This window comes from Erpetoichthys calabaricus, chromosome 9 (genome assembly GCF_900747795.2).
Source record: "Erpetoichthys calabaricus chromosome 9, fErpCal1.3, whole genome shotgun sequence".
NCBI lineage: Eukaryota > Metazoa > Chordata > Cladistia > Polypteriformes > Polypteridae > Erpetoichthys > Erpetoichthys calabaricus.
Window position 1 is genome coordinate 150,275,121 of NC_041402.2, and position 18,374 is coordinate 150,293,494.

Genomic DNA, 18,374 nt, shown 5'->3' on the forward strand with positions numbered 1-18,374 from the left:
TTTTATCTTTGTCTGTTACAGATGACTGTGGCTTCCTCTCCCACAGGTTTATTTTCTGCAGGGATGTTGCTGACTTAATTTTTCTTTTCTTCTCCTCCATTGTCAACTGGTCATAGTTCAACAATCAATTAATGGAAGATATTGTTGGTTTTCTTTTAAAAAATTCATTTCAAAGTACTTTGTTTTCTTGTATGTTTAAACAAATCTGTGTCTTTACATGTATTACTTCTGTATTTTGTAATATGCTAATTTTATACTTGCATTTTACCTAAGCACTTGCTACTGCACTCTGTGCTTGCACTTAGTGAAGAGTGCTATACAAAAATAAGCTGAATTATTCCATTTCATAGTCGAGGGATGAGGGGGCTTTTTTACATGTATGCTATGCACTCACATAAACTGAATCATCCTTAATAGTGTGTACTAAAAAATACATATTTATAAGTATATATATACTATATATAATCCTAAAATATATATATATATATATATATATATATATATATATATATATATATATATAGTATTCATAGTCTGAAACACAATCTGATTGTATGGGTGGTTACCTACCAGGTAACGTCTGAGGTTCGATCCCCACGAGGGGAGCAGTGGAGCGTGTACGCCTGATGAGCCCAAATAAGGGCAAAACATGTGTCGCGTACTCTTTTCATTATTTGACAGTAAACTATGTTTTATATATATATGATTTATATATATATGATTTTTAAAATTTAAGGTAGGCAGATTTGTATGTTGACTACAAATTGAGGCTGAACTAAACTATGTATCCTTATATTTCAATTAAATTAATCCTGTTCAAAATCATGGGAATCAGAACCTGCCATGGCAGTATTGGACACAAAGCAGGGCTAAAACCATACATAAGCATATACAGTACCCACATTTACTGACAGCGGGATGTGGGAAAAAAACTGGAGAAAATCTACATTGACAACAGGAAGTCATAAATGAGCCCTGGAGCTGTATGATAGTGTCCAAAAAGTACCTTTAAATATAATAATAATAATAATAATATATTTTTAAAAACCTGTGATGCAGTTAGCTATTATTATGTATTTCGGGTATCTGCTCATTTCTTAATTTGTTTCTCAAAGTGTAACGTCAGAATGAAAAGTCTGAATTTTTCACATACTTGATTTTAATTTGATTTTGACAAGAAAATTAGAATCTTTCAGCTGAAAAAGTATTTCCTACACATATATTCTGACAAGCTCTATTCAGATTTATTACCTCAGAACTAATAGTGCTTTCATATTTTGTGGTAGATACTAATTTCATAAATATTTCTTAACTACTGACTTTCATCTTTCTGCAAAGTCATATTTACTGTACACTCATTGTAATGTTCGTTTTACAAATAAGGTCCAAAAAAGAGGTTTGGCTGCGTCTATGAAAATAAATATATGCTAAAAATAACAATGCAGTACCCCTAGTATAATTGTCTCATGAAAACAAACTAAATTGATGTTTATGGTAGGCAAACCACTGGCTAATACCATCCTTAATGTAGGCAGCTAAAGGATCTCTGTGTTAATGATAAATATGTACAGAGTCTTTCCAGGACCTTGTTGTTCTTTATTCAATGAGCTGGAAGCAGCACCTGTGGAAACAATCTTCATTTTCATGCAACCATATTTTCACAAGCACAGCTATGCCAATGTACTGGTGTTCCTCCAATAAATCATCTTCAGGACACTCAGATATGAAAAGCATAATGCAAACAGATATACATCAGCTTGGATAATCCTTAGTTAAACAGCACAGTGCTTGTCACTGATTTCTTTTGTGTAAGTCCAAGTTAAAAAAAATGACAAATCATTTTATATGTACAGATTTTTGGATGTTAAGTGATGCTTATAAAAGAATGCTGTGAGACCACACTAAACATAATAATAAAGATATATAATGAAAAGATATAGTCAAAACAGGCAACCTATAGTCAGATTAACCCATGAAGAACTACTGGTTGAACAAATACTCTTGATCATTAATTCTATAATTAGTATGAAATATTTCCATTTTAGGTAGCTGAAGCATGCTTGCTCTGTTAAACACAGTTGAGCACTTTGTACAATGTTACAAGTTAAAAAAAAGATTTAAAAGTCCGTCTTAAGTCCTGGTGGTTTTGAATCCAAATATAAAGATTGTTGCCTCCTTCACATTTTGTTTCTCCTTTTAATATAAAACACTGAGCTACTGACCAGTGTAATTCTTACACAGGATCTTGGTTCCCACCCCACCCTGCTCCATATAAGCTAAAGTCTTCTTTTTTATCATCATTGTTGCAAGAGGATCAAAAGGCATACAAAATCTATAGCCAGCTTTGATGTGACGGGACTGATTTCCCCTTTTCTTTAGTGAAAGAGATAACAGAAAAGGAAAGTGCAAGTCTATGACAGTAAAAGCACAGTCACAGCAGAAAACACTAAAGAAACTAGGGTGTATGTCACAGATGAGCTCCCCAAGGTTGCTGAAGGTGCCAAGACATGTTAAGATAAGCATTGTAATTATTATCCATCAATTAACAGTAATAACAATAATAATAATATTAATCACAGAAATTTGGTGTACATGAAAATGTGATGATCCGGTGGCATCCACAATCACATATGAACATAAGGAAAGGGCCATTGGGGATAGGGGAAGAAAAGTAGAAAGAGAGAGAAAAAAAGAGAAAAAAAAGGAGAAAAGATAGAAAGAATAGGTCAGAAATACAAAAACATAAGTAAACAGAAATTAACTTAACATAGGTTAGAGAAAAGTGTTAGTACAAATAATAATTTCAAAAAAACAATGAATGGAAAGCATGGAGCAGTATGGAGCATTACAACAGGCCAAAGGTCAGAGTGTGAAGGCCAGAAAAAGTATTGATATATGTTCAGCAGACAAATAATTAACTGAACTTGGCAAAGCCATGCAAAACTGAATGATCAATATATTAAAAAGAGTAGTCCTCCACTGGAAGAAAGGATATCGTATGAGTGATCATCGTACCCAGTACTGAAACTAAAAGGTATCAGTGAATTGTTGGGCCTTGCTGCATATATATTGACACAAAATTCATTTTTTACATATTTTAATTTGTCTTGTGAATTGTTTTTTTTTCTGTTATCATAATGTTTGACTATTGTTTAATTTTAATATTGCATTCCTGCCTACTATGCTAATTAGTTCAATTTTGTAACTCTAGATAAAAGTGTCCTCTAAATGAAGCAGAAACCAAAGCTGCCACATGATGTCAGAAAATGCTCTCTAGAGCCGGAAACTTCAGAAATCACTGGGTCAGCTTCATGGCTTGGACTGGACAAAATGCTGACGGCAATCACGTTCTGAATTTTATGTGCTTATTATGTGGCAATTCCCTGTTTGGATCCTGCTCAATACAGCACCTCATTCCCTGACTGGTCACCTCTTCATGGAAGAAAAACATATTAGAACATAGCGGAGATAGCAGAATTATTTTCCATGGCGCTTGTTGTGTTGCTTGCTTTTTTGCAGGACCAGCGCCACCATTAAGGCATATTAGGCATTCGCCTATAGCGTAGATCATAAAAGAGGGGGGTGGACCCAGCCGCAATGGTTGGTTACCGAATAGTCAGTTGGCACACTAATAAGCCTGGCCTAGGGTGCAAAATAACCTAGCACCAGCACTGCTTGTATACATCTAAATTGCGATTTGTACAAACTGGCAAATCGTTTATTGATCACTACAGTTTTGAGTTAAATTCTGTGGCTAGCGTTACCATTCCTGCAAGGATCACTGGTTTTAGTAAGTTAAATAATTAAGGCCAATTTAGGTGGACGACTACTGTGTTTTCGAAGGCCCAAGATACTTTTGTAAACAATTAGCAAATGCTAGTGTGGATGGAAATCGTTTTCACTTAAAAACACCATTTTTAAATGTAAATATAGTAGTGTGGAAGTTGCCACAGATTTACATGAAAATCTGGAAGGACACAACCCTAACACTTCTGCACATGAAAAGATTCAAGAAAGCGCATAAAAAAGAAAACTCTCAATTTCAAGGTTTGTTCCTGGCTTATGCTTTTTCCTGCAACCCTGTAAGGAAAATTGTGGATTTCAAAAAGAGACAAATAAGCAAGGCCTGCAAAAAGGGGCAATCATTTCTTCAATCTCTTTAATATTAAGGGTAGCAGCAGCATACTGAATTGTGCTACAAGAAATGAAATGACACACTCGGTTTTAAGTCAAGCCAATGATCATATTAGCTACGTAAATAGAATAATGTGATTTCAGCCTAGGGAAAAAATGCACTTATGTGGAAATAAGTTTTTGTGAGACAAATACATTTTAAAAGTACTGAGTATACTTCAGGACTGTAAATCTTTCTAAATCTTTCATTAGTCTTTTTTTAATATATATTTTTAATGATTATAATTACAAACAGATAATATTTCATACAGTCAAGTCAAATTTAACAAATCAAAGCAAAATCCGACCACCATGGGAGAGAAAGAGAGAGGATCTGGAAACTGAAGCTACCCTATAAAAGCACCAAGAAAAGAAGAGTATCCTTTTCCTCTAAATGGAAGCTTATTCTAAAATGTTATTGATTACAACCTGCCATATTTTAAAAACGTTTTGAACAGTGAGATTTTCATGTTTTTCAATTTCAGGTAGTATAGAACATTGGCTGTGGTGGGCTGACGCCCTGCCCGGGGTTTCCTTCCTGCCTTGCGCCCTGTGTTGGCTGGGATTGGCTCCAGCAGACCCCCATGACCCTGTAGTTAGGATATAGCGGGTTGGATAATGGATGGATGGATAGAACATTGGTTACCCATTGACTTAAGAGTGGTGGGGTGGGAATCTTCCAGTTGAGCAAGACAAGTCTACATGATAGTGGTGTAGTAAAGGAAATTATAGTTTGTTTGTCCGTTATCCACCTTAAGGCTGCCTGGAAGTACACCAAACGCAGCTGTTAATGGGTCAGGAGCGATTGTGACGCCAGGGCTGTCTGATAGGTATGCAAAGATTTTTGTCCAAAGTGTTGTTAATTTGTTGCACGCCCACTACATGTGGACCAGTGAGGCTAGAGCTCGATTGCAACATTCACAGGTTGAATTTTGACATGAAAACATTTTAGAAAATTTTTAAAAAGATAAATGCGTTAAATAAAAGATTTTAAGTTGAATGACTGAATGCTTTGCACATATGGAGCTTGAGTGTATTCTGTGCATGGCTGCCTTCCACTTCTTTTCTGAAATATTGAGTGACAGATCCTTTCTCCAATATATTCTACGATCTTTGAAAGGGAGAGACTTTAAATTATTTTTATAAATTGTAGACATGCTATCTGAGTCTTCAAGACTGATCAATAATTCTTCTGAATTAGAACAAGGAGGAAGGTGAGGACAATTGGAACGGTTCTGTTTAGCAAAGTTTCTAGCTTGAAAGTAGTAGAGGAATTGTGTTGATCAGAAGTTGTATTTGACACATAATTGTAGGATGCAAAGATGCAAAGTTTCTAAGTGCTTTAATCCCAAACATTTCGACAAATTGAATAGTGTATATACTCGAGAGGGTGGAAAAAGGTGGTTGTTATGTACAGGTGAAAAAGATAAAAGCTCTTCTGTCTTAAAGTGCTTCCTACATTGATTCCATATTCTGAAAGAATGAAGGGCAATTGGATTTTTAGTGTAATGATGGTAGTTTGTATTAACTGGGGCACAGAACAGGGAATATAAAGAAGTACTACACAATTTTATTTCTATGGCAGACCATATTTATGGATATTTATTAATTTGTGTTGATGTTCAGGTCTTTATAGCTTGTATATGTGCCACTGAGTAATAAAATTGAAAGCTATGTAGTTCCATGCCCCCTTCAGCTTTACATCACTGTAGAGTCGCCCTTTGGAAGTGTGTATGCTTTGAATTCCAAATAAATGAAGTTATGATTGGGTCTAATTTCTTAAAAAATGTTTTGTTAATGTATATGGGGATACTTTGAAATAGGAAGAGCAATTTGGGAAGGATGGTCATCTTAACAAGGTTGGTTCTCCCCGCTAACATAAAGTGGTGGTGGTGGGGGTGGGGTGTAGACCATCTACTTTAATTCATTTTTTTCACACAGACAGCAAAATTTTGTTGAAAAAGAGCTTTATATTACTTGTAACATTGTCTTTTTATAATACCCATCCAAGCATGAATAAAAATGCAAATTCTCCATTGTATTATTCATGAACTGCAGTATTTAAAATAAACAGGTATTTTAAATGGAGACATTGTGTATTTTTTTACCAGTAGGGTGTTCAGAATACTGAATGTGCAAGGAAACTCATATCAGACTTTAATTGAAACGGCCACTGTCACTTGAGTTTAGCACAAAAATAAACGAGTGTTCATATACAAAATAAGAACTTTCCTGACTATTTCATCTTGTGTTAATATTGTCTTTTGGTCTTTCTATAGAGAAGACAACACCTCAGTTTCTGTTAACAGCTTATTTTAAGACACAAGCAAGAAAACCTTTGTACAGGATTTACTCGTCCTATTTTTTTGGGCAAAGTCTGGATGTATGAAAGACGGAGATATTTTAAAATCTGTTTTGAATTCTGTAACACTGCCCTGGTCATCCTTCCAACCTCTACAGCTCTTTGGCTGGATCAACCCAAACATTAGGGAAAGCAGGCCCCAGTTTCATGCGGCTGCCCTTGCTTTTCCAGTTTCATCAAAACGTAGACGGGTCATCATGGCTAAAGCTTTGGCATGCAAAATATCAAGTCTGCACACCCCAGAGATCAATAAACAAAGATAACTCCCATTTCAATGGCTCATACCGGATGTACTACTGACATAAAGTGGACAATTTATGAAGCTAAAAAACAGATCTGTTGAATAAGCTTAGAATCCAAACTGCTTGTTTAGAAATTTAGCAAATTGTTCATTAAACATCCAAAAAAAAAAGCAACTTCATGAAAAGGTACAATTCAGAAAATGGGAGTTGGCTATATTCATTGTTTCTCTAACTGAACAGGGTGGCAGGCTTGCAGCTCTGTGAGAACGCAACCCCAAAATTAAGGGCAATATTTATGCCCCCCACCTCCAAACATTTTATAGCAGCCATTTGGAATTTTAGAATTTCAATGCAAAGCGCAATTCAAATTCTATCTTTTCTATCTTTCTATCAAAGCTAGCTTTGTGCGATATAACAGGCGTTCAGTCAGAGCAGCAACATGTTCACTGAGTCCAGTTAAACATTTGTTTTCTGCTGAGGTGAGTAGTAAAAGCAGGCAAAACAGTCAGAGCTGAGGTGTGAGATTTCATGGTAAGACATTTAATTGGTAGTGTTCAGAAGGCAATGATTCCATACCTGGCATAGCAGTTGGCTGTGGAGAGGTCCTGAACATAAAGATCGCAGGCTTAGATTTTCCCTGCTGGTTCACAGCCTCCACAGAAACCTCATATTCGGTGTTCCATTCAAGGCCAGTGATAATAGCATATTCACTGAGAGCAGGAAGCTTGATTTCAGGTTTCCAGTCCTGGACTTGTTTCTGGTCAACAAAAAAAGGAGGAATAGATATTTAAAAAATGGAGAAAAAAATCTTATTTGATATACATCTATATATTTGGTTGATGACAGCATCTGAGATACAACTGGTTCTATTTCTTTTCACCTTTTTTTCCCAATTGGAGCACATGCAGGTGAAGTGATTTGCTCATTATCACACAGTGTTAGTAGCCAGATTTGAACCTCTAACCTTAGGGCTTGAAGTCGAAAACCTTAATCACTATACCACACTACCTGCCCAACCCAAAAAGCTTAAGAAGGTTTTAAAAAATTAACATATAATTATCTTCATCAATCGATTCATTTTCCAAATTTGATTGTCCTATTAAACTGTTGTGGGGAGTTAAAGCCTAACCACAAATACTATTGTTAAACTGGCCAATTTATGGTAACGGATTAAAGAAATGAACTTAATGCCCACATCAAGGAAATCTGAATATGTACAGAAATTGCAACCAGACACAGCATACACTGTAGCAGGACCAGAAATAGGAGTTCAAAACATTATTGTGCCTTATTACTGTAACACCTCCATTCAAACCAAAGTTATACCACAGCAGTTTTCAGCACCTAATACACATTTGTGGTGAGATAGGGTTTAAGGCTGTCAAATGTAAATTCACAAAAATCTTGTGCTGGCCTTCAAATCTTATTCCAGACAAGTTTGTGAAGCACTTATGAAAAATCACTGTAAATATCTTTACTTAATAATCCAATGGTTCTTTATGATTCATAAGAATACAAAACATTTTAAAAATGAAAGCAGACCATTTAGTTCATCAAGCTTGTTTGTTTAGTTCATAACTGAGCTGTCCCAAAATCTCATCCAGATAATTCTTTAAACTTTTCAAGGTTTCTACTTCAACTACATGTCTCAACAGTTTGTTCCAGAATCCTTCAACTATTTGAGCGAATTAATGGCTTCAGTCCTAAATGCACTTAAGCTTAATTTCCTCAAATGTGTGATTTACCAGTAACTTCATAGAGTTCAACTGGATCTAATTGATCACTGCTTTTGAGAAAGTTCTGGATTAGGTCCAAACACAGTCTCTTCTCCTCAAGTTTAAACAGGTTTAATTTCTCTGTGCCTGTCACAGTAGGGCATGTCTCAGTAATATCGTGAACATGGGAGAAACTAACCCTGTTAGAAAAAATTATTAATCTCAGTCAACATACACTCATACACACACCCACACTGACTCACAAATTAACAGGCTAAAGACTGCAGTTAACTTAACATGTACATTTTAGGCTGGTGGAAGAAATTAGGGAACTGTAAGGAAACCCCAAGGGGAGCAAACTCCTTCTACACAGATGGAAACTGGACTGGAAATTGAATCAGAACTAGTGGTGTAAATGAGTCAACCGCATTAAAGCCCATGTTTCCTAATTCTATGTTTGAGTTTAAAAAATATGGGCATCATTCTGAAATATGCTTAAAAACAATTCAGTATCACAATGGCTGGAGTCCCTCTGAGCAGTAGTGATGGCAGGAAACGACCATGGACAAGGCTGAGAGTCAAACAAAGGGCTGACTCTTTTGCACACCCACATGTCTACAGTAAGACCAATACATTTGCGTTTGGGGTTGTGGGAAGAAAAACAGGAGCACGGTGTGGACGTGGTGCATATACAGTAGTATCTTACCAATGACTGGTGTTATTTGAAATAGGCTCAGCAAATATATATTTTCTTTAAATGGTGAAAAGAGGCAAAAAATGAACTTTTATATTTAATTATAATTCTTCCATAATGACCTTTTCCATCTCCTATACACCAAAATGAGGTGTACAGTCTTTGTACATGTTTTATATATATTTTAAAAAAAAATAAGTAAATGCATATTTTTTTTTCCTTTAATTTCTGTTGAATTTATATGATATTTGTTAGAAGCAATTAAGTGGAAGTGCTTAAAATCTAATAAAGTGCTCAAAATCTAATAAGCCCTATCCATGAGCATAAGAAACATTTGGTCCAAACAGATTAAAGCTAACTCATCTGGTTTGGGAGTTGCTGAGAATAAAAACATCCAGACAGAGACATAGTTTAAAAAAATTGTAATCAAGATGTTACAAAACATCAAGGAAAAGTGAATATGTAAGAACCTTCTTATGATTTCAAAATTTCAACCTAGACACTGAATGAGACTGAAGTTATATTTTTATGTTGAGATACAAAAGTGGATTTCCAGCAATGTCAAAACAGCATTTGGAATTCTCATACACGGATGAAGCCAGAATTGGATTCTGTGGATTTGAGAATGTTATGTTGCGCTGGAATGTCAGCTTCTCTCACTAGTACTTTTGATATTTGTGGGGTTGGTATACATTTCCGGTACGCAATGGGCCAACTGTTCTTTTTGATCTTTTTGTGTATATTTAGGACTTTGTAAAGCCACAAATGACACCTGAATTAAAAGTGTTTAATGATCAGCTTAATAAATGGGAATGAAATCCATGCAATTTTTCAATTGTAAATTTATGTTGAGTTGAGGTGGATCGATACACGTCTAGAATATATTCATGTTGTTTTAAGTGTGGTTACAGGTAGGCCCGGACCAATGGAAGCAACGGCTCTTTGGTGCAAAAGTACCAAAAGAAGATGTGACACTGTGCAGGCACTTTTCAAAAGTTGGCTACTGCGTTATGTTCTACTGTAAACTGAATGGTGTACAAACTGAACATTTTTCTACTGGTTTACATTGATCACTATTCTTTTTTAAAATTATAATGTTAATGCATAAAATACAAAGTTACATTTCTGGTTATTTTGAATTAGAATATTATGAGCTGAGTCTAAATTGCATATCTACTACATCAATCTTGCCACATTTTCTTGACAAACTCCAGATAACTTAAAGCATAAAAAAGGGAGCCAGAAGTACATTAGAAGAGATTACGGGACTTTGCCCCCTGCTTGCTTCGCTCGCCAACTACCTGGCCCGGGCTATGCGCCAGCCACTTTGCAATGCTGTGGATTTCACTTTCACCAAACAACAAATCTTTTAATTCTCGTGGATACGCCTCTTCATTGGGAAGAAACACTACTTTTCCTTGATGGCAACATGAATTAGACGATCTAAAAGTCTCCTCCGACTTAAAGTTGAAATCTGAACAATATCTACATACTTGTGTCATATCATCTATGCCCATATTTTCAATCTCTTTTCGCTATTCCATTATTTCACTGAGTAATATTTTCTGTTTGTTTGCGCTAATGCAATTTTTACTATCATTTTTTTGAGACTTTCAAATTTTAGCACTTTCATTATTTCTAACCTGCTCTGCATGTGAAACGCGTCAACATTTTTGGACCTCTTTATGATGTTCCACTTTGTCAACTACTCTTTGTCTTTTATTTCCAGCCCCAGGCATGGTTAAATCTCTTGGCTCAAAGTCTTATCTCACGGGTCATGAAATTATCTCTCTAAAAAAGGCTTGTCTCATCCCAGGCTAAAAAGTCTTGTCTAGTCCCAGGATTTTTTAATATAAGAGAGAGATATGCCACAGAACATTTGAGAAATCTCGAAGGAGTCTGACCCATTTGGCCACCAGCAGGAAACAAGAAACTGCACCTTCTTGTAACATGGCTGTTGAAGGGTATAAAGGAAGAAGAAATGGAAGGAAGATCCTCAATTTGTACATGTCCATCACACAAGAAAGAACTTAGCCTGAGAAGCAATTTAAGGTTACAACATTTAATATAACAGAGCCCCTACTGTGTTAACAGGGTCACCTCACTGTGACTAGAGATGGTCAAAACTGACATTACTGGAGTCAGGATAAAGAGCACCTCATCTGATCTATATAAGGCAGATTTCTTTAGGAAACTGGACTTATAATTTCTTCTATTATGCAAATTAACCTTTATTTAGCACTTCTCTAGGTGCGTTTTTTTTTTTTTAAACATGGGAAATTGTTACTAAAATAAGGAAGTGTTCATAAAACAGCTCAATTCACATTTTCTCACTGACTCAAATCTGATACTTTTAGAGAAATGTGATCAAAAAGAAAGCAGGATTTACACTATGTTTGTAACCAATGCTTTGCATGAAAAACCATGACATGTCTCTTTGACCAGCCCTGGTGCCTGTCTCATGTGTATAGGTTTGTGCTTAAAGCTGCAGTTTTTCATTTTCTGTTTCTATTCTTTGCTATTCTGAGCTAACAAATATGGAGACATCCTGCACTGAAAAGATTTAAAGGAGCACAGTCACACCTATCTGACAAAATAGATTTGATTCATTCTGCATATGTGAGACACATTCTGTACAGATTTCTGTACATGCTTACACAGTATCTTATTTGGATCACTCACAAATATAATTTGAATTGTTAAATACTGTAAAACAAAAAAAAATATCAAAAAGGGTCACTTTCAGCTGCAGTGTGAATGTAGTCTTACAAGAGTTTAGGTTTGTTCAGACAAATGCTATTGCATTTTGCAAAAGGGTATACCTGCACAATAATCAAATTTTTCAATTAAAACTTCTCAACACATCTTGATACTTTTCTACAAATTGAAAGTGCCAGCTAACTGACTCAGTGATTAGTTACACAAACTGTATAAGCAACAGCAGACATCTTCTCTTTACTGTTTCTGTAGAGAGCTCTACTATTACCCAAAACCTCAGTATTCATTTAGTATTGAAATTAATAATCAATCTCCAATTAAATATTATTATTTTATTATTATATTAGCATTGTGCATTTTATGCTTCATTAACAGTGTCCACCCAATTATCAACTAAATATCAGGCTGCTAACATAATAATCCTTTTATTGCACAAAATGCCCAGGGTTCACAGAATGACTCTTTTAAGCAAACATCTGCTCAAAAAATAGGATCCAGTTATGATGCTCTTTTAGTGCAGCTTCACGGTTTCCAGAAGAGTGGCATTATCCAGTTTTCATCATATACTTTGTCTAAAAATACTTACAGTCTTGTATCTGACCAGGTAGTGTTTGATGGGAGAACCTCCATCATCTTGCTTGATCCATTTGACCTTCACCTTCAGAGTGTTTCCATTGTCCTGTACAGTGCCTTCCAGTTTAGGCATACTTGGTTCTCCTGGAGAGAAAATATTACCAGTATTTCAGTTAGTGAATTAAAATGATAAAACTGTGGGATAGGTAAATAAGCAAAACATTTGAAAATGTATTCATTTTCTTATTCTTCAGCTAATATGACTTATAGATTTATACACAGTTAATGCGAAGACTGCTGGTCAATGGAAAAATGTTCTCTTCTTATTCACATATCATTTATGAGGACATCACTTTGAATCTGTATAAATTAATATTTGGAAAAAACAGAGGAAAGGTGTGGCTACATTTTATAATGTGTAAATCTGTGTTGTATTTGGAACAGCAAATGGAACTGAAGTTTGGTCATGAGATTTGTTGTCAGATGTGGCCCAGTGCTCAGTGCTGCCACCTCATAATTCAAAGATCCAGGGTTCAGCTGCATGCCCAGTAACTGCATTAAGTTTGCACATTCTCCACCATCTTAAAAGCAAGAAATATAGTTACTGTAACTGTCATATCTAAATATTTTGAATGTAAATGAATCTGTGGGAGTGTGAGTATGCAGTGATATGGAACTAGCTCCCACTTAAGGTTAGTTTCTGAATTGCCCTTAGTGCTATTAGAACAGGTCCTATCAACCTACAGCGCTATTTATAAAAGTAGCTTCAGAAAATGAGTGCAACTAAATTAATGCAACTAAATTCCCACGGTGGTTTATTTTAGACTCTGCTAGGAAAATGACCTAAATTTGGCATAATTAGCAACGATTTTCAGAAAGCTCCTACATCACGAGTGTCATTTAATATTTTATTAAGTGAGTTTTTGGTTTAGGGTGACACAATGGTTAGTGCTCCTGTCTTATGGACCATGGATAATGGCCTGAATATTGTAATTGGGGACCAGTGTTTATCTGGGTGCAGCTTTGGACAAAGTGCCATTCCATCACCAAGCTCTGTAAAAACGGAGTTAATTCGAATTATGATTGTATATGGATGATGGCTTTTCCCCAAGATGCTGTAGAAGAGCAAAACAATACATTTATTCACATATTGTTTATAACTGGATATAATAAGTATTTAAGTTTAATATGTCACTGTACTCTGTGCAAATATATTTTATAAATCTGCCCTTTTCTACTCACATGCACAGTTGACACAGAGCCAGATTTAGCACAGGGGTTCACCATATAAGAACTGGTAGGCAAGCATTATAAGACAAGACAGTTTAGGACAACTGCAAAATGGGCAGTCAGACTAAGGACCATTGTATACTATTTTTGTGTATCAAAGTCAGCATGAAACTGTATCCTCTTTGCCTTGTTTGGAATGGCATGATTCACCTAAGTGGGGGCCTACACATGAAAAAAGAGTATAAAAGCTTGGAACATTGCCCGGCACACCTTTGAAGCCGATGGACGGACGGAAGATAACGTCATCCCAACCTGAAAATCCTTCCACTGCATGGTGAAAAAGGCAGACTCTACACATTGGGCCGCCGCTCCCGAACTGGGTTCTTTCCATTGGCTTCCTTCGTCTGTTATGCAGTGTAAACAAAGCTAAGTTTTTTCTCCTATGTGATTTCTTACCGCCGTATCACTAAGGTGGGGGGTATCGCCTTTTTATATTATATCTATATAGATTTGGGTTATGTAACACGGCGCAATTACAAAAGAACTCATTCCAACAAGGGAGCTAACACTCTCTGCTGGATACACTGGAGCACAGGCAGGTTACGTCAAGTGACCCAGTAACCTTGTGGTTTAAAGGCTAATACTTTTGCCACATGTCCAATTAAGCTGCATGGGACACATTCTGAATATAGAAGGAAACTAGTATTCTTTGGAAAATACACAGACAGGGAATGAATAAACCAATTCTACATAGACAACTTGGAATTATGACCCCAGGTATAATGGCACTTTCATGTAAGGTTTAATTATTAAATAGTATACCTGACTGCATTGAAACCTTCCCCTACTTTTGTTTTATAAATTCAGCATGTTTCTAGTCTGTGTCAGACACATCACTTCAAAGTGAACAAATCAATGTAATGAAATGTAGCTTCCCATCAAAAGAAACAACTTCAGTCTTATTAGGAGGAAATGGAAGAGATACCAAAGTGTGTAAGCCTCCCTCTAGAGCCTGCTTTCTGAAACCCTAATGAAGAGACACACAGCAAACTTAATTAGCTTCACTGTGTACTTTTAACAAGCTACTAGATAAAATTTAATTATATATCAGCAAGTAACTGCAAGTTACTGGAAGCACAATTAAAACGTTTAGAGTTACACTGAAAATTAGCATAATAATTAAATTCACTCCTATTACAGATTTGCTATCTTCTACAGTCATGCGACTAAAATGCGCTGTGTACTTTTGGCCTTTTTCTTTTTGTAGTCTTATTGGGTTTTATGGATCAAGTATCAGCTGTGAAGCAAAAAAATCAGAATTTTTCACAGATTATAAAACTGGAGAGTACATACTTTCCAAGTAACATGGAGTGATACTCTTTGTAAAACACTTAAGATATGTGTGTTTATGTGTATTATGCATGTTGGAGACAGACAAGATAAGTAAGTTGGAGAGCGGTGAAGTGAAAAATGAATAAAAATCAGGAAAATAATTGCAAAAACATGTTTTCAAGTGACAAGATTTAAAAGCAGAGGGGTGACTGCAGCTTTCAGGGAAAAAACGCTTAAAACAGTTGTGAAACTATAACCTTCCATAAAAACTGAAAAATATTCTTTTCACAGAAACACTAAAAAATAATTAGATGTACAAAGATAGCATCAGCTGAAATTTCGCACTCTATTTTTTTAAAAGAATGTTTACATCCCCTTATATATCTAAAATTGCATTTACAAAATTATTTTAAAAGCAATGATAAATAAATTATGTCAGACGGTGCAGTGATTAATTGCAAACCCTGGCCTGGGTCTACTTTATGTAGAGTTTACATAGTCTTTCCATGCCAGCACGGGTGCTCTAATTTCTCTCCTACATAGATCACACATACATGAAGTGGTTGACTCAAAGACAATAGCCAAACTGGTACATTTTTGTTTAATTCATTTTGGTTTTGCCTTTCATCTATATTCCACCTGTGTTTTGAACCCCAGAAAATGGAGACTTCTGAAAACACTCTCCAGAGCTGTATACTTCTGAAACTGCAGCCTTGGTATCGTGGTGTGGATAGGCACAAATGTAAAACAATTACCGGTACACTATTAATTTGTTTGTGCTTGTTAGATGGCCCTACCCTGATTGGATACTGGTCATTACCATGTCTGATTCCCTAATTCGTCACCCATCACAGACTAAAAACATACTCTGCCATAGTGGTCATGGAAGAGTTCCTTGCCGTGAGGCTTGAGGTGATGTTTAACTGTATGAATGTATATCACGTTTTGTACAGTTTGATTGCTGCAGACATGTGCAAAAGCTAAATCTGATCACTACAGTATTGCGATAAATTCTGTGGCTACTATCATTACCATCCTTTTAAGAATCCTCAGTTTTGGGTAAGATGTCTTGTTGCGTGCATGCCCAGTGTAGGCATACAATTAGGTCACTTTCAGTTGTTTTGGTGTAGATGAAGATATTTTTGAAAACAATGTGAAAATGCTAGTGTAGATGGAGATCGTTTTTGTTTTTCAAATGAAAGTGAAGTAGTGCGGACATTGCCTAAATTTGTCTGCTTTAAGTGAGGATGTTTGTGTGTTTTCTGTAATTGACTGATTCTGTCTTCTGGGATACATTATACTTTGCATCTGATCTTGCTTGGATAGAGTTAATAATTAGATGAAATGAGCAATGAAAATGGGTGGATGTCAAACTGCAGCCTATTTGTATGATCAGTGCCATCTTAACGGATAGGCACACCAGGGCACTGTCCAGGTGCCCCAGGTGCATGGGAGGCCCCATCCCATTATAATCTTGCATTACATATGAATTCAAATTGCATGCCATCTGTTAAGAGAAAGAGTCAGGACATGAATAAGTGGAAATAAATTAGACTTCAGCAAACTCTACATGGTATTGTCCATTTTCAGCATGTTAATAACTTGATTCATGCAATAGGACACCACCCCAAAGATTTGAGGCCTCGTCCACATGTACCTGGGCATTTTTTTTTTAAATCAGTGTTTACCTCCTTCGTTTTGGTAAAAAATCCTGTCCAAACATGCACCATTTTTAAAAAAGATCTCCATCCACATGAAAAGGCAAAACTCCTGCTGTCAAGAGCACAAAACAGACACAGATAACAAAGAGAATGTCATTTACATTAATGTCCATCGCCCTTTATTTTTCAAATGTGAGGTCAGCATGGAATTTGTGAAAATGCAGGTGTCATGAACACTGCCTGTTCATTTCACTATGACGTCAATAAATAAACACTTGTAATCACTGTGTCTTATACAGTATACTAAGAGACAACACCCCCTTTCTGTGCAAAAAATCCATGAAATCTGTGGATGGCTGCTTTATTTCTATATGAGTCCCAGTGAAACCCTGCTACAAGTTCCTTTACTTTAGACTCAGTGACAGGTAACTGTATACACACAGGGCCCAAGTGGACTGTAGTTGCTTCACACACATCTTTTAGAGTCTCTCAAAATTTATCTACAGAAAATTAGGGATAAATTTAGTGAATATGAATTAAAAGCCAGGAGTATTTAAACTGGCTTTTATTGATGTGTATTGAAAGTGATGTATTAAAGACTATTGAGGTAATAATAAAATGATTTTCAGCACAGAAAAATCACAATGTTTGTGTTAAATGATTGATAAAAAATCATTTACAGTAATTTCCTTTTATGACTATTTCATTTGCATAGCATAACCAATAAATTTATTGTGCATATGCTGAAATTTTTACTTTCCAAATCTTATTTTGCTTAGATATTTGCCTTGATTAACCTTTGATGTATAATACTGTATGTATTTTAAGTACGAATAAAATAACTCTCTGTAAAGAAAAATTGCAAGTTTGTGCTAAATACTTTATTAAAAACAAACTCCCGGGTTTGGTTAACTGGATATACAATTTAAAAGAGATTGTTATTTCATGGGAATTGTTACATATGCATTATTTCCACTTTTACTTTAACACTTTAGTAAAAACAATATTTGGAATGAACTTTTATTTAAGATCGCTTTGAGTTTTGATTCCGTGTTTGGACTTACATCGTGATATTGCAACGTATAACTGCCCATGAGTGAATATCATTTCTTTCTCTGTAATAAATAAACCGACTTTTTTGAATGTTTGTCCCTGTGATTTGTTAATTGTCATAGCAATTGCTATTCTCATGGGAAACTGTAAACGTTTTAAAACGAATGGCATATTAAGATTTCCTTTTGAATTGTGCTTTGCTTTTAGATATACAGGAATATCAACTCTGTCTTTGATATCTCCAAAACTATTATCGCTGACAATTCGTCACATGTTGGTTTATTATAAATGCAACCGTGATCTTTTGGATTCATATAGAAATCCAAGAAAATTTCTTTGTCCGTGTTTTGCAGGTAAATTTTTTGTAAAGTGCGATACTTTTGGATGTATGGATTTGTATCCATTATCGGCGGTATAATTTCTAATACATCTGATCGTTTAACTCTTTCGATTCAATGTTGCATCGCTTCTCCATGATCATAAATATACACCTGACCGAATTATGGTTTCTTCAAAATTAAACTTGTCGTAGCTTTAATTGTTGCGGGACCATAGATTCTCATAGCGTATGGACCATTATTGTGTAAATCTACGTTTTGAGCACTGAATGATGCGAACGCG

At 35.6% G+C, this 18,374-nt stretch overlaps 1 protein-coding gene across 9 annotated transcripts in view; it reads right to left on the bottom strand.

Annotated features, from left to right (window-relative positions):
* Window positions 1–18,374, bottom strand: part of ncam1a (neural cell adhesion molecule 1a) — a 765,634-nt gene that overhangs the window by 51,472 nt on the left and 695,788 nt on the right. For 7 of the 9 annotated variants that reach the window (XM_051932379.1, XM_051932377.1, XM_051932380.1 and 4 more), the window contains 2 exons: window positions 12,491–12,621; window positions 7,354–7,534 (listed from right to left, as the gene is read on the bottom strand). In XM_051932379.1, the coding sequence (XP_051788339.1) occupies window positions 7,354–7,534; window positions 12,491–12,621 (312 nt within the window). Of the gene's footprint in view, window positions 1–1,575; window positions 2,492–7,353; window positions 7,535–12,490; window positions 12,622–18,374 lie in introns of those variants that run through there. The other 2 variants (XM_051932381.1, XM_051932378.1) reach the window with 1 other exon arrangement.